This window comes from Varanus komodoensis, unplaced genomic scaffold (assembly GCF_004798865.1).
Source record: "Varanus komodoensis strain SLA01 unplaced genomic scaffold, ASM479886v1 scaffold70, whole genome shotgun sequence".
Taxonomy (NCBI): domain Eukaryota; kingdom Metazoa; phylum Chordata; class Lepidosauria; order Squamata; family Varanidae; genus Varanus; species Varanus komodoensis.
Window position 1 is genome coordinate 2,053,843 of NW_025336348.1, and position 26,374 is coordinate 2,080,216.

The following is a 26,374-nucleotide window of genomic DNA, read 5'->3' on the forward strand; positions in this document are numbered from 1 at the left end:
GCCAGTCACAGACTGTTAACCCAACCCTACCTCACAGGGTTGTTGTGGTGAGGATAAGATGAAACATAGAAACAGAGCAAGTCAGAAGGGGTCTCCCAGGCCATCTAGTCTGACCCCTGGCTCTAGCCGGCTCCACTCACAATGAAGAGGAGGAGGAGAATTATGTAGGCCCCCTTGGAAAGGAAAAAGTGGCTTGTTAAATAAATAAATAAGTCCCCTCTCCCCAGAAGTGATTAGTCCCTGGAAAATTGCAATTCTGTTATGAAGTTCATATTTGGTGTCCAGTATAGGAAGTATATCACCATGGACTACAGCAATTTCATTGTCTACACATGTATATGATTATGCCTGTAGTTGTTGTTCCCCATTTAGCATCCTAAACAGAAGCCACGGAAATCTGTGTGACTGAAGACAATAACTGGCACAACAATGTCATTGCTATTTTCCCCCAAACAGAAAGAGTTGTGGCCCTGAGCTCCAAGACCTAAGCCATGGATGGAGAAAAGACCCCACAGCCGGCTAAAGAGAGCCCATCATCCTTGGACAAAAGCCCAGGGTTAACTCCTGTGAAGAGAACGTGTTTCTTGGTTTCAAAGCTAAAGGTAGAAACTGTCCTTGTTCCTTTGCTCCATGTTATTTGCTCTGCAACACATGCCCAAAACATTCTGGTTATTCAAATTCAAAAGCACATTTCCTACCTTTGCTCTGTCTTTCCTCCTCTGCACTTTTCTAGATTGCAAGCTCCTGGGGGCCAGAGACTTATCTGTGATTTATCTATGGATCTCAGATGCTGATAGCATTAAATAAGTAAATAAATAAATATTTCCATCTGTTTCTGACATTCTGGCCAAGGGTTCTGTTGCCTATTAAACACAAGTTTATTTTCACTCTTCCAGTTATCCGTTTTGCTCTCTTCTGTATTTTCATTGCTTTGTTTTCCATATTTGTTGACATATTCACATTAGGATTTGAACTGATTTCCTTTCTGAGAGTGCAAAGATTCAAAGATTTTTCTTTGAAGAAGCCTGTCATCTTTTCATATCTTCTATAAAGTTCTGCCTTCACCTGCTCTTTATTTTTCCTGGCCAGAGAGTATGTTCCTATCTTAGTCTATCAGCATTCTTAATGTAGGTGTGGAGTGCATCCATCTTTTCCTTCCAATTATATAATTTATTTGATTTCTACCATGGCCGTCTGGTAATGTCCATGTGTACATTTGCCTGATCAATTGCCTGAAAAATGTATTGGCAATAAGCAGCTAGTTGGCTTCTCAGAATTCTTGGAGTCCTTCTCCTGCTTCATCTCTGGCCAGATTCTTTCCCGACACTCGGTTCTGCTTTGTTTCCTGTATTCTAGACACGTATGATCATCAACATGCCTTGTTTTCGTGTGCTATCAATTTCCTCATGCAGAGCTGCACAGTTTTGAATTACTTCTTTGGAATATGTTGGTGGAGTGCAGACCTGAACAATGGTCGCACCGATAGGTTTACCAAGAATTCATCTTCATATTAGATTGCATTGTAGCCTTTACTGTCACTTTACTTCTTCTTAATCTGTCATTTCCAGAGTGAAACGTTTTGTGCCTGAAAATGTTCCGTTCCAGTCCACTTTAGTTCACTCACCCAAGTTCTGTGAGTGCCTCGTGACTTGGGTATCTTATCTTCTGTGCCTTGCCCTGTGAGATCTATCAGCCTATTCCCTGAAACCATCGCAGGCTGGGAGGCAGGAGAGACAGTGATACAAGGTGTTATCCTATATGAATTTAGACAGGAAAAGCTCTGTAATTCTCTTCGTGCCCCAGACAGCTATCCTGTGTTTCTGTCTAAAGATGCACAGGATTTTACCCACAAGCTTTGTTCCAGCCAGCATTTCTCTTGATGCGCAGGCAATTTTTATCTGGGAGATACTCATTTTAGAAAGTTTGCTTCATCTCTTGAGCCTGTTTCCATACTAATTTGGCAGGGTTTTTTTTTAAATATATGTGACTCTTTTCCAGCATGTAATTTTTGTAAGCTGCCCTGATTCTTGTAGATGCATTGGAATGGTGGGCAGGAATTTTCTAAAAGACACTAATTCATAATATTAATGAGACTATCATCATGGTCTGGACCCAAACATAATCATTGACCCACATAAAGTATCGGGGCATCTCTTAGTTATGATAAGTCCCTTTAATTTCAGTGGGTCTCCTCTAAATAAGACCACATCTGAATCCAAGCCAAGAGCAAGATGCAGGACCTTCCCTAACACAGAAAGCTGAGACCTTTGCACCAATCTGCGACTGGCAATCACTTCTCTGACAATTTGCTATTTTGTTTGTTTATTTTTTAATCCTAGATATTCCTTGCAGCGCTGGCCTTTTCTTTTTTTGCCAAAGGATTTGCAGGAAGCTACATGAAAAGCATGTATACTCAGATTGAAAGGAGATTCGAAATCTCGTCATCCCTGGTAGGACTGATTGATGGAAGCTTTGAAATAGGTATGCCTGTTTCCCTAGGCAGTGCAAGAAACCATGCAAAGGATAAGTTTTAAAACCCTTTCCTTAGCACCACTTGCATATTTTCTTGTGATGCAGGAAACTTGTTGGTGATAATACTGGTGAGTTACCTTGGACCAAAAGTTCATCGTCCAAAGGTCATTGCTGCTGGGTGCCTGGTCATGTCGCTCGGGTCATTTGTAATGGTGGTGCCTCACTTCATCATGGGGCGGTAAGTCTAGCCAGATACATGGCAGATGACGTTTCTCTTTGGTTTGGGCTCTTTGCATAATTGGGAATTTATGCATTTCTCTTATGGATACCAACGGATCTAAGTCACTGCCATCCTTTAAGTTTTAAAACTTCTGCTGTGTGTGTGTGTGTGTGTGTGAGAGAGAGAGAGAGAGAGAGAGAGAGATCACTTCTTGGTCCCTGAATCCTAGGTATAATCTGATACCTGCAACTGCTAGTAGAGAGACAGACTGCAGATGCAAAGCTGCATTTTTTCCCTCCAGAAAATAGACCTATTCATATGAATAGAAGAAAGTAAAGAGGTATTTCCAGGGCTGAAATTCAGCCTTGGACTCACTGGATTGCCTTGGGGGAGTCACCATTAATTAGACCTTTCTCTTAGTCTGCTCTATCAATATAAGACTTAGGGCACGATCCTATGGATCTTTAGACAGAAAAAAATCCTACTGGGAGCTGCACGCTGGGAATTGTAGCAGTTTATTCTTCATTGAAGCAACTCCAGGGTTGGGTGAATGTGAATATGAAAAGTGGTGGTGGAGAGAACATTGGCGGACGATTGAGGGACTCAGTTTCAGAACCTCATTGATCCAGTAAAGAAAAAGGAAAAAAGGGAAAAACATGCTTGCGAGGCAAACCTGGTCTCTTCATGGTCTCTCAGCCAAACCTTCCCCACAGGATTGATCGATGGGTGGATAACATGGGAGAAAGGGCAAGCTGACTTGAGCTTTTTGTGGGGAAAGCAGGATAGAGATACAAGAAATGCGTCCATGCCTGAATTAGCAAATGAATCAGTGGGTGAATAAATGCATTCGGAGCACTTTGGAAAAGGCTGGGCTACCATTATTATTATTTCATGATAATAAAGGTCATTCAATAGCCACCAGGCAGAATCCAGTAACCCTATTGATATACGTCCTGTTATCACTGTCGTGTTACTTTTACAAGGCAGCCCTGTAATCGCTAGATGGAGCCTGGATGGCCATGAACTTTTGCGAGATCTGACTACGAGGTCAGAAAAGTGCTTTGACCTTGTGGCTGGCTGTCCAAACTTGGAGCACTTTCTTGGCATGCTGACACGCATAGGCACACAGCTGGCAAGGAGTGAACTTTGTTGGCCGCACCACCAAGATTCAAGGGTGACCTCGGATACGGGGTTTAAGGGAAGGGCAAGAGACAGGTCCCGCCATGGTGAGATGTATCCTGGCAACTCCTCAGCCCCCTTTCCTCACACTCTGAGGTGCAACACTGGAAGGCTGAAATTGGCCATCTAAGCGCTTTGGGGAGAGAGAACTTGGCCTCCATGCCGTTCCTTTCTCCCTGCACACTTTACCCATTACCCTGCAAGTTCATGGACATTCCTCAGATTGTGCTTCCAGTAACATCATTAACCTTATCCTTAGTTATTGCTCCGAATACCTTAACAAGTTTTCAGATTTGTAACAAACGAATCACTGCCTGTATTTTTGAACTCCCTCTTTTCCTTCACACATCCTCCGTGGCTGCTTTAAAGTTACAATTACAAAAGCATTGCGATGGCTGCGGCCAATTCTTCCGAAAGCATTCCGGCGTGTGCTTCTGCCTCTCCTCCTCACCATGCAGTTATTGACATGGGAAGTTCTGGAAACGCAACTACTTCTGGTAAGCAAAACATCGATGCAGTGGCTGGGCCAACACAACAGTGGATAAAGGCCTTTTTAGAATCCGATTGTTTATTTATTCTGAGACAATGCATAGCTGAAGCTCTCTGGGCTGTTTACAACAGAGCAGAAAAGCAATCTGTCCTTTAATCTGTCCTCGCCCTGACTCTTTGGGCAGGTCGCGATGCTGACTGAACTCATTAAGCACTTGATCAGATGGCAGTCTGAATACTGTGATTTTCCAGTATGACCAGTTCATCTGTGCCAACAAAAACCCTTCTCAAATAGGCCACTGTTGTGCTCAGAAGAACTGGCTGTAAGTGTCAAGCATCACTGTGAAATTGGACAGCCACTGCGGGATGGTGGCGAGTGGGTTAGACTGGGAAAGTGGGAAACGGGTTCTAGTCCCCATTTGGGTGACTTTGGGCAGGCCACTACCTTTCAGTCAAGCCTACCTCACAGGGCTGTTGTGAGGATAACAATGGAGCCATGTAAGCTACCTTAAGTTCCTCACAAAAGCAGAAAAGGCAGAGTGCAAATGTAACAATACTACTCATAACCCTTTTAGTCGAATGATCTATGAGTGGACCTTCCACAGCTTTCTTCAAAATTAATTTCAGCCAGAGGGCATAGTTCAGTTTTCCAAGTGAAAATTGCTGCCTCATTACCCCAAAACTACTCCAGGTGGTGGCGTGGAGGAAACATACTGATGCTGCATGGGAAAGGCGACCTCCATCCATCATGTCTGGCATAAGAAGTCCAATCTCAACCCCCAAACCCCAATTTCTTTTTTTAATCCTTTAGTACACTGCACATCAAATCCTCCCGGAGCTAGTCCCTTGTGCCACAAGACCTGGAAACACACCCTTAAAACATCGGGGTGCAAGGCTGGAAGCTCATAGGAAGGGTGTTCTTTTACTTTGCATTGCAGGACTATGAATACAAGCCAGGGATGGCCTGAAGTTTAGGAGCTGCAGAACTGCCCCACAGCTGGCAGTGCTCTTGCTGCCACTCCCGCTTCTCCCTGTTTTTCCCTCTCACGTGCCTGGGTTCAGCTGACGGCAAGCCCCGGCCGTTCCAGAATCCAGAGCTGGCAGAGTTAGACACATACAAAAGCGATCTCCCCATAATTAGTGCAGGTAGTGAGCTCCAGCAGGACTGTGCCCCATGCAGGGCCGGAGAAGAATAAGGAGCGATCTCAAGGAGTTCCAAGGTTTGCAGAAGTGTGTGGAAGTAACAAGAAGGGGTAAAGGAAACCACCAAACCAGGCTGCTGAATACTGACAAATGCGCATTCAGAGCATCCCTTCTGCCCCTTTATCTCTCCCTCTCTCTGCTGGGCTTGTCTTGATGGCCAGAGGGTTGGGACTGCCATTTTCATTTTCTGGAAAGCTCCATACACAATGCCATTCCAGGCCCTTCAGGAAAGAAGGGGATGGAGCCAAACCATGAATGGTCCCCAGTTCTTGTGGCATCGATTCTTCCTGCAATGCAGCCTCCTGAATGAGAAAATAAGATTGCAGGAAATCCTGCAAGATTTTCTGCTGCTTACACCCACCGCCAAAGAATTACTCAACCTCTCAAAATCCATTCCCTTTCTGAAAAACCCCCTCCAAAATTGGTGGAGAGGAACATCAGTTCCTGCTAATTGTAGTTTGTTGTATTTATATCCTGCCTTCTTTCCTTTCAAGGAACTCAAAGGGCTAACATATTCCTCCTCCTCCTCTCAATCTTATCCTCACCACAACAACCCTGTGAGGTAGGCTGGGCTGAGAATCTGTGACTGGCCCAGAGTCACCCAGTTGGCTCCATGGCTGAGCGGGGACTCAAACCCGGATCTCCTGAGTCCCAGTCCCACATTCTTGTATGACTAAAGATACCAGGCCCAGGAGCTGGCTTAAACCTGGCCTTGGTGCCCACTGCCTTTGTTTCCCCACCGAGGAGCTTTTCTAGACTAGGCTGTTAATCCACATCCTCTGTTTTCGGCTTCACTGCAAACTGACATTGGAGTGCTAAATGAAGCATGTTTTCTTTCTCCATTTCCCTGTTACATCCCATGACATAATAGAATGGCACAACTATGCAACTGTATATATGTGTGTTTTGTCACCAATACCACATTTTCCCTGCTGTTAACAAAACAACATAACATAACAAAAGAAAACACAAAACATCTCCAAAAAAACAGAAGCAAAACTGACCTCACCCCAAACGAGTGAGGTCAGTTACTTGTTTAAACAAATATGGGTGGGAAATGACAAGCACACCATAAATATCTTGCAGAAGAACACAAGTGTTTCTATACATCAATTAAGAGCTCCATTTTATGTTTCTGACTACTTTAAAATGCATGCCGGGATTCCAAAAGCAACCAGAGCAGCATTTGGGAAGGCCTTTTTCACCTAAATTTGGATGCTGTTCCTTAATCAACTCCCCGCCCCCTAACCCCCAAAGCTGCCCTTAGCCCCACAATGATGGGGAAAAGGGAAGTTTGAAAGATTGGGTCAGCGCTCTGTTTTGTTTTATCCCTTGTTGTCGACCGCACAGAGAGCTTTGGCCACAGGGCTGTATAGAAACAAAATAAAAATAATCTGTGCTCCCTCGTTTTCTTGCAGATTGTGAAAAGATGGCCAGTTCTTACCTGTGGCTCTTTGTGCTTGCTGGCAACCTTCTACGTGGAATTGGAGAAGCTCCGATAATGCCTCTCGGAATGTCTTACATTGATGATTTTGCCACGGAAGAAAACTCTGCCTTTTATATAGGTAAAACTCATGAGGCGGCACAGCCCGTCGCTCTGGTCAGGCTCCGGACACTGCAATGTGTCCAGGAGCCGCTCTCCAGCTTGCGGTGTCTGGCAGCTCCTGGCTGTTAAGATCAAAATGGTCCATTTGCCTGGTTCCAGACAGGTGTGTGTATTTAATCTTGCCTCTCATTTGCAAGGATTAGGAGTGGTCACGCCATGAAAAGAATCCGTCCAAAAGGAATAAATAGAGACTGTACGCATGCTGAAATTAAAGCCCCCCCACACACACACACACACTTTGGCCTTCCTATTCACAAGTGTTGCAAATGTGGAAAGGGGGCATTTTGATAACTTTTGGAGGACTATTTTGGGGGGAGGAAATGGGGGCGATTTTGGAGGGGGCAGCAGCGGCAGAACTCTGAGCCCCAGCAGCCACTTTTTCTGTTCCCCAGAACACACAGTTTCCGAGAGAGGACTCTTGGAGAAAAAGCACCGCCTTTCCCCCACTTCATCCGCCATTTTTCTCATTATTCATTCGATATACTTCTGTGCCACTTCAGATAATAAAATCTCTCCAGGCATGATTCTATGGCCTCCCGACAGTGTCTGTGGGGAGGGAGAATTATTATTCAGAATCTTGCCTCTGAGGTCCCAGGCACAGCACCTGCCTGAGCTTGCTCAGAGCCGGCATGGACAGACCTGTGCCGACTGACTCTTCCAGGTCATATATCAGCCTCGGAGAGGGGTAGAGGGGTGTGCCAGGGGGCAGCGAGGGAAGGAGCTTAAGTACTCCGGCCTCAATCCCTTTCCTGTCTCTGTGCTTCATCTAGGGAGCTGCAAACATCTGCCGAGATGACATGCATGCATGCTCTCAGTACGGGAACAGTGAATCACACCCTAAGACGTTGGCTGTTCATATTAAAAGAGCATCATGGTGTAGCCGTGAGAGACCCCAGACTAGAACTGGGGAGACTTGGGTTCAGATCCCTCCATGGCCATGAAGCTCAGTGGGTAACCTTGGGCCAGTCAACCCTGACCGTCACTCAGCCTGGCCTACCTCACAGGGTTGTAGTGAGGACAAAAATGGAGAGGAGGGCAACCACAGGCCCTGAGCTGGTCTCCTTAGAAGTAATGGTGGGATATAAAAGTGGCAATGAAAGAAAGAAAGAAAATGCAGATATAACGCAATATAAAATATGAATAAGTAGAACATGGCAGCAAAAACAGCACGATGAGAAGTACTGTCATATTCTGCTGATTTTGTTGTTGTTCCACTGTTGTTCATTTGCAAAGTTGTGCCCGGCTCTTTGCAACCCCCTGGGCAACATTCCTCCGGGTTCTCATGTCCTCCACCGTCCCTCAGAGTCCACCCAAGCCCACACCCACTGCCCCAGGGACCCCATCCAGCCACCTCATCCTCTGCCGCCCCCTTCTCCTTTTGCCATCTATTGTTCCCAGCATCAGGGTCTTCTCCAGGGAGTCCTTCCTTCTCATTAGGTGGCCAAAGTATTTGAGTTTCACCTTCAGGATCTGGCCTTCTAAAGAGCAGTCAGGGTTGATCTCCTCTAGGACTGACCGGTTGGATCGCCTTGTGGTCCAAGGGACTCGCAGGTGTCTCTGCCAGCACCACAATTCAAAGGCCTCAATCCTTTGGCGATCAGCCTTCCTTGTGGTCCAAACCATAGCCTTCACTCTATGCACTTTTGTCGGCAGGGTGATGTCTCTGCTTTTTAGTATGCTGCCTAGATTTGCCATAGCTTTCCTCCCAAGCAGAAAGCATACTCCACCACAGGCCCCTTTATTTCTAGAACAACGTTACACACAAAAGCATTACTTTTCCCCCATGCAATATACTAATTAAATTCCTGTAAGCTGTATAAACAAACCAGAATAAAAGCTGCAGAATTAAAAAAAAAAAAGATGTGCCTTCTTCATGTAGCAATTGCCCCAATATTTCCCAAACTTTTATTATTGCTGCTATTGTTGTTGTTTCATTGAATTACTGCCTGATGGCTGAGGCTCTCTAGGCACCCTTTCCTGGGAGAAGGTCCCATCAAACTCCACAGGTCTTACTTCTGAATAGACATGCATAGGTCTGGGATGGAGCTCTTTGGTCTGGCTGGGAGAACAGCTTGCCTGCATGCTGGCAAATGCAGTGCAAATGCAGGTGCAAAGGTGTCTTGCTTGGCCATGCAGCTGGCTCTTCCCTCCCACTGCATTCTTCATGCCTGGTCACACCGGCCTTTGCACCTCTTCCCATCGCAGTGCAGTGCTCTCTGCCAGTCCCAGGTGTTGCCCTGAATACCCCCAGGTCGCAGTAGAGATTGCAATATCCAAAGATTCTCCCCCATCTCCTTGGAAGTCTTGTTCTGCAGTGCGAATTAGGTTGCTGTGCTTATGTTTGGGATTTTTTTACAGGGACGGTACGAGCATCTGGGCTGTTTGGACCAACCTTTGGCTTCATGCTTGGATCCTTCTGTGCTAATCTCTGGGTTGACATTGGAGTGGTGGATGTCGGTAATGAATAACTTCCATGATACGTGGTGTTCCTTCTGCATCAACCTTATCTGCCCTGCCCTTTCTGTACTAACTGCTATGGAGGCAATCAGTAGGTCACTGTCCACCAGCCTATGAATTCTGAGGTTTATGAGCCTCAGGTGCAGGACAGAAGAAGGGGAGGAGGTAGGCTTGTCCTCCCCATTCCTCCTGATTTGCAAACCAGCCAGACAGATGGACAGGGGAAGGAGGAGGCTGTTGTGCCATCAGAATGCTTGTTCCCTCGCAGCCCCAGTGTAATTCCCTCCCCACCCTCTTTTTCCCCTCTCCAAGGTCAGTTTTCTGGCCTCAGAGAAGCAGCTAGTTCTATGCTGGCTGCAAGTGGGTAGAGGTGCATCAGAGTCCAGCCCCAGCTCTGAGAATGCAGCCCTCCATCCTCAGATATAGGAGTTTAAAATATCCTATGGCCCCCCCAGATGAAGTCTAGAGGCCATAGGATTGTTCTGTAAATCTCATTCAAATATATCATGTAGGGAGGATTGAGAATTTCACTGAAGGGTTATTTGAAGTTATTTTTTATGGATATACTCAATGCAGTCCTTCCAGAGCTAAGAACATAGACCCAAACACAATTTGTTTTTCAGAGGCCATACATTTCCAAGCTTGCAAATCATCCCATGAAACAAAAACAGTGTCTGTCAACACACAGAGATTTTTAAAAATGCAAGGAATATTCTTTAGACAATAGGTGCATTTGTACAAAACATACAAAAAGCTCTGATTATAACTCACAATTAACAAGAATTTCATTTCCGTTTTGCTCTTACAGTACTGAAAATATATACATGCACTCATGGTTGTTTCATTCCTAGTCCCCAGTTCGATTTGTCCAAATCTCCTAATTTAAGCACATTTCCTCAGTAGAGCAAATCATCCCTGTTTTAGTCTGTCCAGGAAACATAGAAACACAGAAACAGAGCGAGTCAGAAGGGGTCTCCCAGGCCATTTAGTCTGACCTCCGGCACTAGCCGGCTCTGCTCACGACATGCCCACCATGTGCATGTCCAGCCAGGAAATTTGCTCAAAGTTGCCATCTTCTCAGTGCTTGATTTATACAAGTTTCCCACTAGTGAGACACAAGCAGCCATCACAGTCAGAAATATCAGGCATGTTATAAGTGCCAAATGATGCTCGGCAAATAATTACGTTGCTTGTTTATCCATCCCTAATTATGAAGCCCATTTTACAGTTGGATAAGTCAGGCATGCAGACAATACCAGGTACAGTAAACCACCAAGAGATTCCCATGACTGAGATAAGATTGCAGTCTAGAACTTTCAGGCTCACACCAAATGTTTTACTGACCAGACCAGACTTCTTGGTGTCCTCCAGGTTTGTTAGACTACAATTCCCATAATCCCACAGCCTGTAGAGCACATCTGGAGAAAGGCACCAGATTAGAGATGGTGGAAGTGGACCATACTGATGAGATGTCTAAGGCAAAGTAAAGCAGCAGGAAAATGTCCCATCTTGCTGCTTCTCTCCAGGTACATTGACCATCACTTCTAAGGATATGCGCTGGGTTGGAGCCTGGTGGCTGGGCGTTCTTCTGTGCGGAGTGGTCAGTTTCATGGCCTCCTTTCCTTTCTGGAACTTGCCGCGTTCGTTGCCAAAACAAGGAGAGGGAAAGAACGTTAAGAAGTCAAGTGACATATTTACGATCACCAAAGATAGCCATAGCAAAGCGGCATTGCCAAAACCACCACAGTTGAAACTCTCAGAAGCAGTAAAAGGTGAGTGCAGGCTCCATTTTGCATTGGTTTTCCTACATGGCTTCATTCTGAAATATGTAATAGAAGAGCATGTAATGTATTTTAATAATTAAATTAATAATTTTAATGAGAAATATTAATCAGTCTCATCTTGTTTCTTTTCCTTTTTCCTTTTCTTCTTTTAATTTGGAATAATTGGTTTGATTGCATGTTTTCATGCTTATTATTGAATTTTAACTGTTGTGAGCTGTCCTGAGGCTGTGCATAGGACAGCATACAAATGCTTTAGATAGATAAATAGGTAGGTAGGTAGGTAGCCCACATTCTACAATATTGCTGGCGTCAAATCTGTTTAACAGGATATTTTGGAAGTGGCTGCAGCCTTAAGCTGAAACAGCACGAAACAATGTTGTCTCCCTCTCTGTTAGGAATACAAACACTCAGGCAGCCATCGCTTATAAAGCAGGCAAACTGCAACTTTGGAGGTGATTTGGAGTGGGAAAATCTTGCAGATGGCTGGGTCGTCCTCTTTTCAGCCTCGGGTGAAGTCCAAACTTTCCTAGACATTTTAGTCTTTCCATTTCTGATGTTTTAAATCTTACTGCATTTTAAATCTTCACATTGCTTCTCTGTTTTATTTTGGTTTTTATGCTTATTTTGTATAGCACTTTTAGACTTTTAGATTATATTTTGTCATATTGTAATTTAGGGGTTTAATTCCTATGAATTTCCCATAGAGCTTTGGTTCCTGGGTGATACATACCTGTAATGAACAAAGAAGCAAATAAATTAACTTCCCAGTTTGCGCTAAGATCGCAGTCTGTAGACAGGACCTTCAGCAGCTGCTTTTTTGAAATTATTTTTACACAATTTTGTATAATCTGCTTGGATAGCAGGTTTAGAGAGCCTACTTTTTGACTGGAGTCGTCAAAGTGGCCTGTAAGAATCATAAAATTTGATAGTCACAGCAAGAACAGTGTGGTGTAGTGGTTAAGAGCACGAGACTGGGCCTCAGGCGATCTGGGTTCTAGTCCCCGCTCAGCCATGGGGCCAACTGGGTGACTTTGGGCCAGTCACAGACTCTCAGCCCAACCTACCTCACAGGGTTGTTGTTGTGAGGAGGAGGAGAATGATGTAAACTGCCTTGAGCCCTTTGTAGGAAAAAGGCAGGATATAAATCGAAAATAAATAAATAAATTAAGAACAGTGTAGCCAGAAAGTAAAACTGCTTCCTGCCCCAGAGAAAGTCCATCTGGAAGTGCTTGGTGGGGCAGGGAAAGTCCATATACTGCCTTTATGGGCCCTTTGCCTGCTCTGTCTCTCCTTTACTCCTCTTCCTCTCCCACTAGGAGGCATACTCCATTTTTGAAAACAATATGAACAGGAGGAGGAGGAGGAGGAGACCTCATCCTTAAAAATCATGTCTAGATTAACCCCAAGGATCAGCAGCCTAGCAGCTCAGCTGCCGACCACAAGAGGAAGGACTATCCATGGCTCCTAGTCTTGATGGCTGGTGCTGCCATCAGTATCAGAGCTGGGAAGCCTTTTGCTGAGGAAGACAAGAGGAAAGATGCTCTTGCGCTCACGTCCTCCTTGAGGGTTCCTCATCGGCCACAGGCTGGACTCGATGGACCCGTCAGAGCTCTCCTGTTCTCATGCTTAAGCAACCTTTTTCAGTAGTGATGACATTAACTTCCATAAGATGTATGGAATCTGGGTGGCTTCAGAAGAGGACTGCAAAAACACATGCAGGAGAAGGCTGTTGGGGACTGCTAGGTGTGATGGGTGTGTGTGATATCCAGTACCAGAGGCAGAATGATTCTGTGCACCAGTTGCTGGGCGGCTTGGGCAGAGGGACTGTTGTGCTCACTTTCTGCCTGAGGGACTCAGTGGCAGCTGATTAGTAGGAAAAAGCTGTCCAGATGCTTTGCTGGAAATAGGAGCAAGTCCATAGGCATGATGCTGCAGGAGCTTCCAGGCAGCAGCTAAGAGATCTGTAGTCCTGTCCCGTAGTCCAGCTGAGTGGAGTTGCAGAAGAAGGTGGACAATGGGGCAGTGAGCCGAAGCTGATCTGCAAAGAAGCAGAGAGGTTCCGCCTCTCAGGTCCTTAGCTGCTGAAGTCTAAAGAGGGACCATAGAGGCCCAGGGCTTGGTGGTGGGTCATAGAATCATGGAATAGCAGAGCCGGAAGGGGCCAGAGGGCCATTGGGTCCAACTCACTGCTCAGTGGAGGACTCCCAGTTAAACCATCCCTCTCAGATGGCTGTCCAGCTGCATCCTGAATGCCTCCAGAGTGGGGGAGCCCACCACCTCCCTAGGTCATGGGTTTCATTGTTGTCCTGCTCTAACAGCCAGGAAGCTTTTCTTGACGTTCAGTTGGAACCTGGCTTCCTGTAACTTGAACACAAGTCCTGCACTGTGGGATGATCAAGAAGAGATCTTGGCCCTCCTCTCTGTGACAGCCTTCCAAGGACTTGTAGAGGGCGATCCTATTTACCCCCGTCTTCTCTTCTCCAGGCTAAACATGCCCAGTTCTCTCCATCTCTCCTCACAGGGCTTTGTTTCCAGTCCCTGCATCATCCTTGTTGCCCTCCTCTGAACCCTTTCCAGCTTGTCGGCATCTTTTTAAAACTTACGTTTCCTTCAGATCATCCTGACTTACTCTGGTCCTGAAATCTCTCTCAAGGACTTGAGTGCTCCTGGCCGTGGGGCCACATAAACCATAACACCCATCAATGGATTTTAGATAATAACCTGTGTACTGGCATAATAATTCAGATTCATTCCTCCCCTCTCTCTCCCATCAAACTTTCCATTGCATACCCCTCCCCTCCTCTCAGGATCTTAGTTAGGTTCCCATAAAGTATAAATGTGATCAAACTATTCAAATTATGGCAATATAAATCTGCTTCTCCTCTAGACAGAATCAATACTGAATTTTGGTACCACGAGAGGATGAATTAAAAACCCTGGCCTCTCTTAATGCACCTGCTTATGCTTTTATTCTGAAAGGATGCAATAAAAATTTTTCCATTCCAGAATTTTTCCCTGTGTTGAAGAAACTACTTGGAAACTCCATCTTTCTAGTCTATTTGTTCGCCACAATCCTACACTACAATTCTATCGTTGGCGTAATAACTTATGAGCCGAAGTTTATGGAACAGCAGTTTAACATATCTATTTCAAGAGCCACCTTTCTTATTGGTATGTATCTTCTTCAGTATTTTTTGGTTCAGCTAGCTGGTGGAGGTAGGTGCCCATTCAAAGATATATCACCGGCTACGGATGATGGGAGGAACAGTACAACGTGGAGCGCACCAGGTTAAGGAAGACTAGGTATTTGAGCTGAACCAAGGAAACAGTGTGGTGCAGTGGTTAAGAGCATGGGACTGGGACTCAGGCGATCTGGGTTCGAGTCCCTGCTCAGCCATAGAGCCAACTGGGTGACTTTGGGCCAGTCACAGACTCTCAGCCCAACCTACCTCACAGGGTTGTTGTTGTTGTGGGGATAAGATGGAGGAGGAGAATGATGTAAGCCGCCTTGAGCCCTTTGTAGGAAAAAGGCAGGATATAAATCGGAAAATAAATAAACAAACAAACAAACCGTTGAGTGGGATCCAGGAAACAGGATCTAATCCATGGATCACAGCAAAATCATCGCTGTAATTGTCCACAAAAAGTCTTAGCTGAAACAGGAAGCCCCAGCTTGAACAGGAGGTCTTCATAGACCTTCCTAGTGAGAAGATCTCTTGGCCAGCCTAGGCAGATGCCATCATCCCAGTGCCTTAAAGCACAGGATCAGGCTTCAGTCTGGTGGCTCGTGCTCTAGGCAAATGCCTTGGTTCCACTCCCAGCAACTCCTGACCTCAGGCCAGCCAAATGCAGCTCACACTAGCCATGTATGGCTACCCACCATGTTCACAGTGTGTCTCCTTTTTCCTGCTTGTTCCACTACTATAAAAAGAAGGGGCGGTGGGAAGGTTCCTGACATGCCAAAGTACGAGGGATTTGATCCAGTGGCACTCCAGTGTAGGCTGAGTGAAATGATTGGGGTTTTCTCCACATAGAACTAACTCTGGATTGTATCCATGACTGATAGAATTTGGGGATCAGAGGTGTAATGGTGAAGCTTGAATATAGGCACGTCTCATGAGCATCTCCAAAGCCATGCCCCCAAAGAAAATACAAAAATTTAGGCTGTGTTGATCCAAATTAATGCACCGTTTCTAGTAGTTTTCCTCTCCAGTAGCAGCAGAGCTTTGATAGACCTTGGCTGCCCCTTCAAGATCAAGCCAATATCACATACTTTGTGGTGATGGAGGGGTGGTTGGATAGAGCAGGCGTTCTGCACAAGAGTAGAGCGACATCATGAGGAGAGCAGAGCTTGACAGTAACAATAACAGCATGCATTGTGAAAAGCAGTGCAGGAATAAATATCCCAGGGGTTCCACCCAGAGCAAGGCACCTGCAAAGCAAATAGGTCCTAAGAGCCAGTGTGGTGTAGTGGTTAAGAGCCTGGGACTGGGACTCAGACGATCTGGGTTCGAGTCCCCGCTCGGCCATGGAGCCAACTGGGTGACTTTGGGCCAGTCACAGACTCTCAGCCCAACCTACCTCACAGGGTTGTGGGATTAAGATGGAGGAGATGTAAGCTGCCTTGAGCGCTCTGTAGGAAAAAGGCAGGATATAAATCAATCAATCAATCAATCAATCAATAAATTGCCCATCCAGGATGAAGGAAACCCAAGCACTTGGCATTACAATTGGCTGAGCCTGAAACAATACATTGTCCTCCCACCAGCTCCTATGAGCTACACTCAGAGGGAACAGATGAACCCCAGGGAAGGGCTGGATGAGATCATCTCCATCAGCGCCCATACTGGCAGGCCATCCTGCGGGCCCTGATCTGTCTCTACCAGTGACTCTGCACGCATGGGTCAAAACTGGTCTGGCGGTTAGTGGCTAGCAGGAAGATTCCCGCCTCCTCACTCTCCACCCAGTCACACCTACACCATGCCAGCCTGGTTTTTTCATGTTTTTATCTTAAATTGCTTTTAAGCATTCTGGATTTATAAAGTATTTATAAAGTATGAATAGTGTGTGTGCGTGTATGTGTGTACAGGCAGATCTGCCAAATAGCTTTTTACAAATGGCTCTTCAGTATCCTCCTGATCAAAATTTCTGGCTTGGCCCTCAACTTGACAAATTAGTAGTTACAAAGAATAGGTATCATGGGATAGCAGAAGCATGGGCAACCTGAGGACCTCCATGAATTCCAAAAGCTGTGATTCAAATTTATTAAAAGGCCTAATTCCAAGCAAGCAATCAGGTCAGACTTCTGACAAGAGAGGTCAATCCCCTTCATAGAAGTCTGCAGGATGCTGGGAAGATTGAGGGGGGAGAGTCAAGGAGGCATCCAAAAGAGAGAGTAAATTGGGTAAATTGTCTGGGTTCAGACAACCATATTTGAGAACTGAGTGTGGACTGTTCTTGAAATTTTGTTCTTGAAATGTGGGTTAATTAATCACGAAAAACCCACAATTCACAGCCAGAAACCATACCAAAAATTCTTTTCATGGGTTCTTCATGGTTAATAAACCATGTTCTAATGGTACAGCTGGGTTCAGACAACACCATAACCTGTGTTTCAGCAACAACACATAGTTCAATGACAACTTCAATTGGTGCAAAATAGAGCTGCCAGGCTGCTGACGGGGACTGGGTGTTATGTTCACATGACTCCAGTTCTCCATCAGCTGCACTGGCTTCCCATTGAAGTCCGGGCCCAATTCAAGGTGTTGGTGATGACCTATAAAGCCCTAAACGGCTTGGGTCCTGGCTACCTGAAGGAGCGCTTACATCCATATATGCCCAGCTGCCCCCTGAGATCGGCGGGAGAGGCCCTTCTCCGGGAGCCCTCCGTGAAAGAAATTAGGAGGGTGGTTACTTGGAGGAGGACTTTCTCAGGGGTGGCGCCCAATCTATGGAATGCGCTCCCCAGAGAGGTCCGCCTGGCGCCGTCGTTATTTGTTTTTCAGTGCCAGGCGAAGACCTTTTTATTTAAGCAGCATTTTAAATGTTAATATTATTGAATTTTATCTGGCCAGGGCAGCTTATTTTATATTGTATATTTGTATTTTATTTTAATGTATATATTTTAAAATGTTATTTATGATGTTTTAATTTATTGTTGTAAGCCGCCCCGAGGCTTCGGCGAATGGGGCGGCATAAAAATGTTTTAATAAATAAATAAATAAACAAACAAACCCATAGATAACTGGTTCTCAGCTCTTAAGTGTGGGTTGTCTGAACCCATCAACAAGAGAGAAAGTGAGAGAACCCAGACAATTTACCCATGAGGGAATGCGTTTCTGGGCAGAACCAAATTTCACCAGCCTGATTCATTCTTTGCTATGAAAAAGATTGGTTGTGTCTATCATGAGTAACGACATATGAGACTATATCAATGTTTCCTTTCCTTTGCAGGTGTGATTTTTCTACCCATCACCGTTGTGGGGATGTTCCTCGGAGGTTTTATCATCAAAAAGTTCAAGCTGCACACCACAACAATGGCAAAGTTTGGGTGCATCACCTTAACGACCTACTTCTTGTTAAGCCTGCTTTACTTTCTGTCTGACTGTGAAGTGCTTCAGGTGGCTGGATTGACTGTCAACTACTCTGGGTTCGTTATCTTGCTGATTTTGGGGACCAGGGGAAGGCACTTTCCAAATCGTATAACTGCATTAAATGCATGAATGGATGGACAAACCAGTGCAGACAACCCCAACTGTACAAAAAGATTGCTCATTTGGCATGCACTTTGCTACAACATCCCATGAACACAGGGTAGGATGGTAAGAATTCACTGCAGGCAAATCACTGCTACGCATATCTGATGATCATGATGCCCTGGAGATGTGAGACAATGACACTTTCACAAGCCACCAGATGACGCGTAGATCTGACCAAGACAAAATGTACCTTGCAATAAAAGAACAATAAATCACAGTTAGGCAGTAATCTTAAGTCTCAAAGTGAAGATAAATTTATACACTTCCATATGGTACCATTTTCATTGTTCTACCATACTTTGCTGAGAAGTTACGAGGCATCATGATCATCAGAAACCTCCCTCCTTTGTAGGGAAATATACTCGCCTGTGTATAAATCTTTATTGTGAAATATCTTTAGCCAACCAGCACCTTTATCACCTGTTTCCTAATTCATCTAAACAAAATATGTAAGAATTAGAACATTTTATCTCAGAGGTCAATAATTTGTAGACCAGTGATTATGGGTGGGAGCCATTTTTTCTTTTCCTGCATTTTTTAGATTTCAGATTTGGAGTTAGATTAGGTGCCAGGCTGCGGGACCATACCGGGCGTGTGTCAGGGGAACGGGAGGGCCCCTGGGCAAAATGCCACCGTTGGTCCGCCTCCCTAAGTGAATCTGTGATTTAGGCTGCTTTAAGCACTATGATCACCGCATGGTACGATATAACATTGACAAACGGACCACCCACCATCAGATTTCGATTGTGGCACCTCAACTTTGGAATGCTTTTCCCAGACAGACTAATTTCGATTACAGTAGTCCCCTGAAATTCGTGGGGGTCGCGCTCCTAAAGCACCTGTGAATTGTGAAAAACCGCAAATTTGGTGCCGGCAATGGGCACCAGCTGCCAAGGTGGTGTGGGTGGGGGGTGCGGCCCGGGCTAGGGGGCAGGGGCATGCACATGGTGAGGCAGGGGCAAGGGTGGCGTACGCAGAGATTGTTTTCTCCAAGCGAGTCCAAACCGATCTCCTTGCAAGCAGGAGATTGGTTTCCACTCGTTTGGAGAAAACGATCTCCTTGCGAGCAAGCCACCGCACAGAAAATTTTGTGAAAGACTGAGCCGCAAACGCTGAACCGCAACTTCACAGGGGTATACGGTACACTATTATCATATAGATACCAGATCTTGGAACAGGGAAGGTTTTCTTTGAACCGTTGAGATTTTATCCACCTGCCTTTCTGGGTTAATGGCGTATTTAAACTGTCTTTGGGTGTAATCCTAAGCTCACCTGACATCTTATGCCAGGGGTCTTCAAACTTTTTCACCAGGGGCCAGTTGAAAGGTGCAGGTGCTGGGCATGGGCCAGAAAGGTGGTGCTGGTGGCGCGCCCAGGCCAGGGAGTGGGTGGGGGCACGGCGAGGGGAGGGGAGGCGAGGCACAGGCGGGGGCGGCAAGGGGAGGCGAGGTGCGCGCACGCACGTGTGGCAAGGGGTGCGCGAGGCAGCGGCTTGCCTGCTTGGAGATTGTTTTCTCTGAGCGAGTCCCAAAAGATTTCCACGCAAACGAGGTGCCGCTTCCTTGTGTGCAGGGCGAGGCAGGCGGCGGCAGATGCATGCGTGGGCGCAGGCACGGTGAGCATGGGCGCAGCGAGTCGAAAACCTCTGTGGCGGGTCAGATAAATGGATATGGCGGGCTGGATCCGGCCTGTGGGCAGTAGTTTGAGGACCATGTCATACGGGGCGGGACATGGGACTATTTGTAAACCCAGCTCCAAAGGCCCAGCACGTTCTCCAAGACTTGGGGGTTCCTTCAAGAACCTCATTCTTATGTACAGTGAACCCCACATTTATGTACAAATGGTGCCAGTTTGGGTACATTAAGACGGGCACTTGGAGAATGCAGTTGCTCTTGGAGTCCTTCCTGGATCTACTGTTGTAAGAGCCTCATTTCTGTTCTTTTTAGCATAAAAGAACCGTCCTTCTCAAAGGAAAATTTGGTGTCTGCCTGCAACGCTGACTGCAGCTGTGAGGAAGGCTACTGGGATCCTGTTTGTGGAAGTAATGGCATCACTTACATCAGTGCCTGCTTGGCAGGTTGCAGAACTTCAACGGGAAGTGGAAAGGATATGGTAAACGTAGACCTTTCACTCACACTTTAATGTGAATTCTTACTTCTCACTTTTGAACTGCTGTGTAAACTAACAGATAGCTACTCTTCAAAATTGGCACTTTTCCCAATTTTGCAATGGCATTCGCTAAGTAAACACATTGACCTTGCATGCATTAGATCTTTTAATGTACATGGGATTAGGGTGTCATCTTGCAAGTATTGTGTATATCAGGATTGGGACAAAACTTAGCAGAATCCACCCCTCTAGCATCCACAAACTTCATCTTGTGCTTGGCCCAGTCTTAGGGAGTGATCAAGCTGAGCGGAAGTCCACAAACATTCACAGAACACAGGCCGTGCGACCGGCACGGCTGCAGCAGTGCAGACAAAGCTTGCTTCGTGTGGCACAGAAGAGGAATGTTGCCTGCAGAGCACACAGGGCTCGATTCCTGCTGAGCGCTCCCTGGACACGGGGTATATTCACCAGCCACTTGTGCTCTAGGCTGTAGCAAAGTGGCCCGGAGTCCAGTGAGCCAAGCCCAGGGAATCCACCAGACATGCAAAAGAGATTTGAGATTCCTCATGCATCTCTCGTGCATAGTAGATAAAAATTCATACAAAATGCATACAGATGTCCTGTATACTATAGAAAATGTTCAGAGCTTGGGAAGAATCAAAACCAAGTCTTCCAAAATGAGATAACGGCAATTTGTTTATTCCCAATTAAAACACTGTAATAGAGATCACTTGCAGTCTAGTTACCTGTGACTAAAGGGCCAATAAAATATCAGTGGCACAATCTATCCCCTTTTATAGACATGGGTGCTCTCCCACCATCTTCCCCTCACAACAACCCTGTAAGGTAGGTTGGGTTGAGAGATGCTAAACCATGCTTAGACAGCCTGTTTTATTTGAAAGAGGAAAACAGCCACAGTGCCCAGGTCTGGGATGTGCTCCATCCTGGTCTGTGGGTTCGTATTTGTTTCCGGTCAAAATTACTCCCTCCAGTTGTTGTTGGCTCACAGCTCTTGGGCTGTCCCTAATCAAGCAATGGGCGAGGGGAATCATCTCATTAGTAGCACGGCTTTCTTTGGTTTAGCTCTTGTCCCACGGCCTGGGTAGGCAACCCATGGGTCCACCAAGGCTAAGCGTTTTTGTGCTTGTGGTTTTGCTCTGTGTTTGTGTGCACATGCACCTGGTGCTCAGCAAAGAACAGCTGGGCAAGCAACCAGCACCCTCAGAACGAGTGAAGAACCATACGGGACCAGACCAAACTTCTGTGTAGTCCTGGGGTAGCCAACAGGACCCAATCCAATGCCTATGGGAAGTCCACTGGCGAGGCATGAGTGCAACTCTGCTTATGTGTCCCACACAGACGCTTCTTCCTCCCGCCCTTGCTCATTTTTACTTCATTCTTCAGCTACAGGTCAGAGCACATCCAGTGCCAGTTCCGGGCTGGAGTGGGGTCTGGGCAAAATGACCACACTGAAGCCCCTATCCCAAGTGTGTGCAACGCCTCCTCCATGCTTGCGTCATTACGCAAGACCTGCCTCTCCAAGCGAATCCATCTGGCACCACGTCCCTGAAGGAGAAGGCAAGGTGTGTGGTGACTTGTCTTGGAGTGTCCAGGAATTGCCCATTGGCTCCCACTGGATCTTGGGCCTCAACAGGCAGCCAATCATGTCCAGTGCTGCAGCCGCAAAGACCCCGAGAAAAGAGAAGGGACTGAGAACGACTTTGGTGTCATTCCCATCAAATCTTTGTTGCCTACCCCAGAAAGACCACGTCCAACTCCCAAAGCTACATCTTTATGGTAGTATCCAAATAAGGACAGACACTTGTAAACATAAGGATTCTTCTGGAAATCATGAGAGTTTCCTATAGTTCATTCAACAATATTGTTTGTTTGCAATGTGCATCTAGCTACTTGAAGATATAAAGCTCATGTTGTAAGCCGCTCCGAGGCTTCGGCAAGGGGCGGCATAGAAATGCTGTAATAACAACAACAACAACAACAACAACAACAACAACCCTTCATGTCTTCTTCTGTCTTCCAGGTTTTTCACAACTGCAGTTGCGTGGGACTTTCAGGACCTGGAAATTTTTCTACTGTTTTGGGTCAGTGTCCAAGGGATAAATGTACTAAAACATTTCCTTATTTTTTAGCTTTGCTGGCCACGTTAGCATTTACTGTATCCTTGGGAGCAACACCCACATACATGATTATGTTCAGGTAAGCACACCTTAATCTATTTTGGTTCTTAACCATAAAGTTTGGGGTGACCGAAGTGCTCTGCAACCAAATTCTATTAAGTCTTCATTGCAATGGTTGCTTTTGCAGGCTGGTCCTGAATTGCAAAATACACATGTCTAGGTTCATACAAATCCATTTCTCAAGATCAGTGATGCTTCACCAAAGATCTGGATGTTCATGAATGAAAACCCAGTGGGCACAATACACCTATTGCACCTACCCTTCCTGGATACATTTCCTAGAGAAGTTTACAATTCTGTAATCCAAGTTGGTTTTATCTCTGCATCTTGTGGGCAGATTGTGCAATCCGTATTCTTCTGAGCCAATTATGACATTCCATCACTTTAATGTTTTGGGACAGCACCCTTTGTAGCCAAATATACCCTATTCATATCAACTGATTTTTTTTATCTGCTTCTTTCTGTATTTCAGGTCAGTTTCACCTGAGTTAAAATCTTTTGCTGTTGGCATCGAAACGTTGTGTGGAAGGATACTAGGTAAGTGATTCCCATATTTTGTTTGGTTAGTTTTGAATGCCTCATGGAGTAGTTGAAGAAAAATTTGCACAGGTGTAATTATTTACTACCCCAAGCCCTTTGCTAATGTATCCTGGGGTGATAAAGTACCCCCTCAACCAAACCAAAGTACCCTCTCAACCAAATATGTGTCTCTAGTGCCAGAAGATACAAACTCAAAAATTAGAAAAGCATCATAAATTGTCACGGTAAGATTTTAGGCAGTGCTGTTTTGGTAAGAAAAAAGGTGCCAGGAGTCATGAATGTATTTACCTTTCGCATGTAGTCAGTCACTGTACACACACCCACACACGTCAGTTGTGTAACGAAGCAGAACGGTCGCCGCCCACAGTAAGCACTCAGCGCGCGACCACACGACCAATCACAAGCCGAGCAGCACCACAAGCCGAGCAGCGCCATCACAACCAGTGCGGACGAAGACCGCATGCATCGGATTCGACACACAAGCAGCCCGCACGCACCGTTTTAATGATTTTGCCGCCAACCTGCTACGCTAAACAGGGCGATTCGAATCCACGTGGACCAAACATCAAATTTTCAAAAGTTACTTTTAAAACTTGGAAAATCTGTCGAAAAAGGTGCCGGAACTCTGTTCCGATGCGTTCTATGACAAAAAAAAACACTGATTTTAGGTAAAGCTTTCATCACTATGAACCAATTTTTTGGAGCTGAGGGTATTTTTCTACCCATCAAAGCAAATTTGTTTTGCCGAGTGACTATTCCACAAGGGAATCCCTTTATTTGTGACAAACTGCTGACATGATAGTTGTTAATCTCACTTCATTGCTGGGTCTTTCCTGTAGGAGGACTCCCGGCTCCTATTTATTTTGGAGCTTTGATTGATACAACCTGCTTGAAATGGGGCGTGAAAACCTGTGGCGGATCGGGATCTTGCAGGGTTTACAATACACGAGCGTTCAGGTGAGCATCAATGGAGAAACATCGCTGTGGTCCAAGGCCTAGTTGTGTGTCATGGACTTGCCTTTTGTTTGGCTAGGTAAAAAGCTGTCTATTTCATGCCTCATTTATTACAGCCAAAGGGTCCTGTGTGGTTTACAATTATTCATAAAAACAGAGGCCACTGACACATTAAAGACAGTATAAAACGTTTCCACTGTACACCCTTAAAGTTTTAACAGATAAAACAGTTTTGGTTTAAAAAAAAAAAAAACTACACCTGTTAAAAACCACTGGTCTAAATGTCCCATCATGCCATCAAATACCCTTGAATGCCTTAAGGAAGAGAGCAGTTTTTGCTTGGCACTGAAAAGACAACAGAGATGGTGCCAGACTGAAACTTAATAAAGTCATACTGTATGCAGCTGATTCAAACACACATGGTACAGCCTATAGAAATCAATAGTGGGATGAAAGTCCGAAAGTCTTTCTCAACTCAGTCCTGCAGATTTTATTCATGCAACCCCTGTGTTTATCCAACTTTATTTGATGCAAGTTAGCCAACGTACAGACTAAATGGGCTGTGAATTGCATTTTTTTTAAGCCAGGGCAATGGATGCTATTGCACAAATCCAAATTTAACTGCCAGAAATTCAAGTTGACCAAGGTGGAAGATGTGCATAGGTTGAGTGAGAAGGATGCTTTCATTCTTCTCTTGTTAAATGCTACAACATGAAAAACAATTTGACTCTAACAAATCAGCCCCAGTTGTGTGCAATTTCCCCCAATTTATGCAATTGGCACAAATTGGACCAGAGTTATGCAGTTCTCAGCTCCAAATATGTAGAAATCTTTAGGCAATTTTGTGGAAGCCAAAACCCCCTCCCTCAAGTCAGCCTGCTTTTGGCTGTCACACTGAAAATACATTCCAAATCGGTCATGCTCAGATGGAAGCTATTCTCCAGTATTGCCCATCAAGTGAAAAGTTACAACCAGTGTCTGGAGAACAAATATGTCTGACAATATTCTAAAATCCTTCCTAGCTTTTATTTACACTTTAATCTGGGGAAGTATTCATTCATTCATTCATTCATTCATTCATTCATTCATTCATTCATTTTGCACATTCAGATACGCAATGCCTAACCTGCAGTACAAATTGGAATAGTCCAGAAAGGACTGTACCACCTACCCTTCCTGTACCTTGGAATAGACTCATCCCTCAACTTCCATTGCAGCCAAGCTGTTCTCATTGTCTTTTCTATCCTAGAAACATCTATCTTGGACTCAACCTTTCACTCAAATTTGGATGCAGCCTCCTCTACATCATTCTCTGCATTCTAATTAGGAATCGATTCAGACAGGACAGCGAAGGGGCAAAGGCTACTGAAAACTTGCCAACAACCAATCTGAAGAAAGAAGAACCCACTTGTACGGAGACATCAGTAAATAGAGTCACCCGCTTGTGAAAAGGGATGCTAAGCGGGGTTCTATCTTTCATGACTGTGCTGCTTGTATGGTCAGGGGAGCAATTTTCTGGGTGTGCAGTTCCTGGCCAAGAAAGCCCTGGGTAGCAACGGGGCTACAGGTTCCAAAGCCCTGGGTGGCAACTGGGCTACAGAGGCAACCTGGCTCTGATCAGTGGCAGTAGCTGTAATCAACTGGTTCCAGAAGAGGGAGCAGCACAGCCGGTCCTGAGGCAGCTGTGTGCTAAATTTTGGAGCTCTGCTGCTCCTCCTCCAACTCCCAAGGAGAATCTGAAATTGCAGGGGATGTGAGCCAGAGCAACCCGTTCATTTTCGCAGATTTATCTCCACTTGGACTGCGCCTTTGTAAGCTCATGGACTGGGACTGCACATTCAAGCCGCCACAAAATGCTTTGCATTGCAACAGGAAACGATGCATTGCTCTGCAAATCCATTTCCTCCCAGCCACTGAGCAAAGTGGAGCTAAACTCCAAGGCGACGGAGGTTGTCAGCACTGCTGCCAATACAAAAGTGCTCGTGAGACGTCCCTGAGAGCACCAGGTTGCCAGAGAGCGAAAGCCAGCCTGGGGCTCTCCTTTCCTAGGGCCTGGACACGGTGGGTGGATTCCAGCGACGCAACACCTGATGGGCTGCAGTGCAGCGCGAACCTGGGCTGGTTTCCCCAGTGTGACCCGTTCACAGGCAACAAGTCACGGGCTGTTGTCATGGTTTTTGGACTTGTGATGAGTTGTCGCGTTAGCCAAACCCAGGTGATGGATCCCATCAGGGAAATGGGGATCAGTTACTGACTGTTTTGGAAAGCACTGCCAAAAATGGCCTTGTTACTTTTGCCAAGTAACTTCTGGGCAATTAGTAGCACCTTTACCCCAAAAGTGTCCAACTGGCATTCGGGGACAGCTGGAATTGACTGCCTTCCCTCCTCACTGGGGTTGCAAGCTG

At 45.7% G+C, this 26,374-nt stretch overlaps 1 protein-coding gene across 1 annotated transcript; it reads left to right on the top strand.

Moving 5' to 3' along the window:
• Positions 1-491: 491 nt before the first annotated feature.
• LOC123034658 (solute carrier organic anion transporter family member 1C1-like) lies at positions 492-25,417 on the top strand. Its single transcript, XM_044452162.1, has 14 exons — positions 492-602; positions 2,340-2,481; positions 2,578-2,710; positions 4,241-4,368; positions 6,982-7,128; positions 9,528-9,626; positions 11,153-11,398; positions 14,417-14,581; positions 17,864-18,059; positions 20,115-20,280; positions 22,319-22,494; positions 22,948-23,012; positions 23,855-23,972; positions 25,219-25,417. The coding sequence occupies exons 1-14, from the start codon at positions 492-494 to the stop codon at positions 25,415-25,417; spliced, it is 2,091 nt and encodes a 696-aa protein (XP_044308097.1).
• The last annotated feature ends 957 nt before the right edge of the window (positions 25,418-26,374 follow it).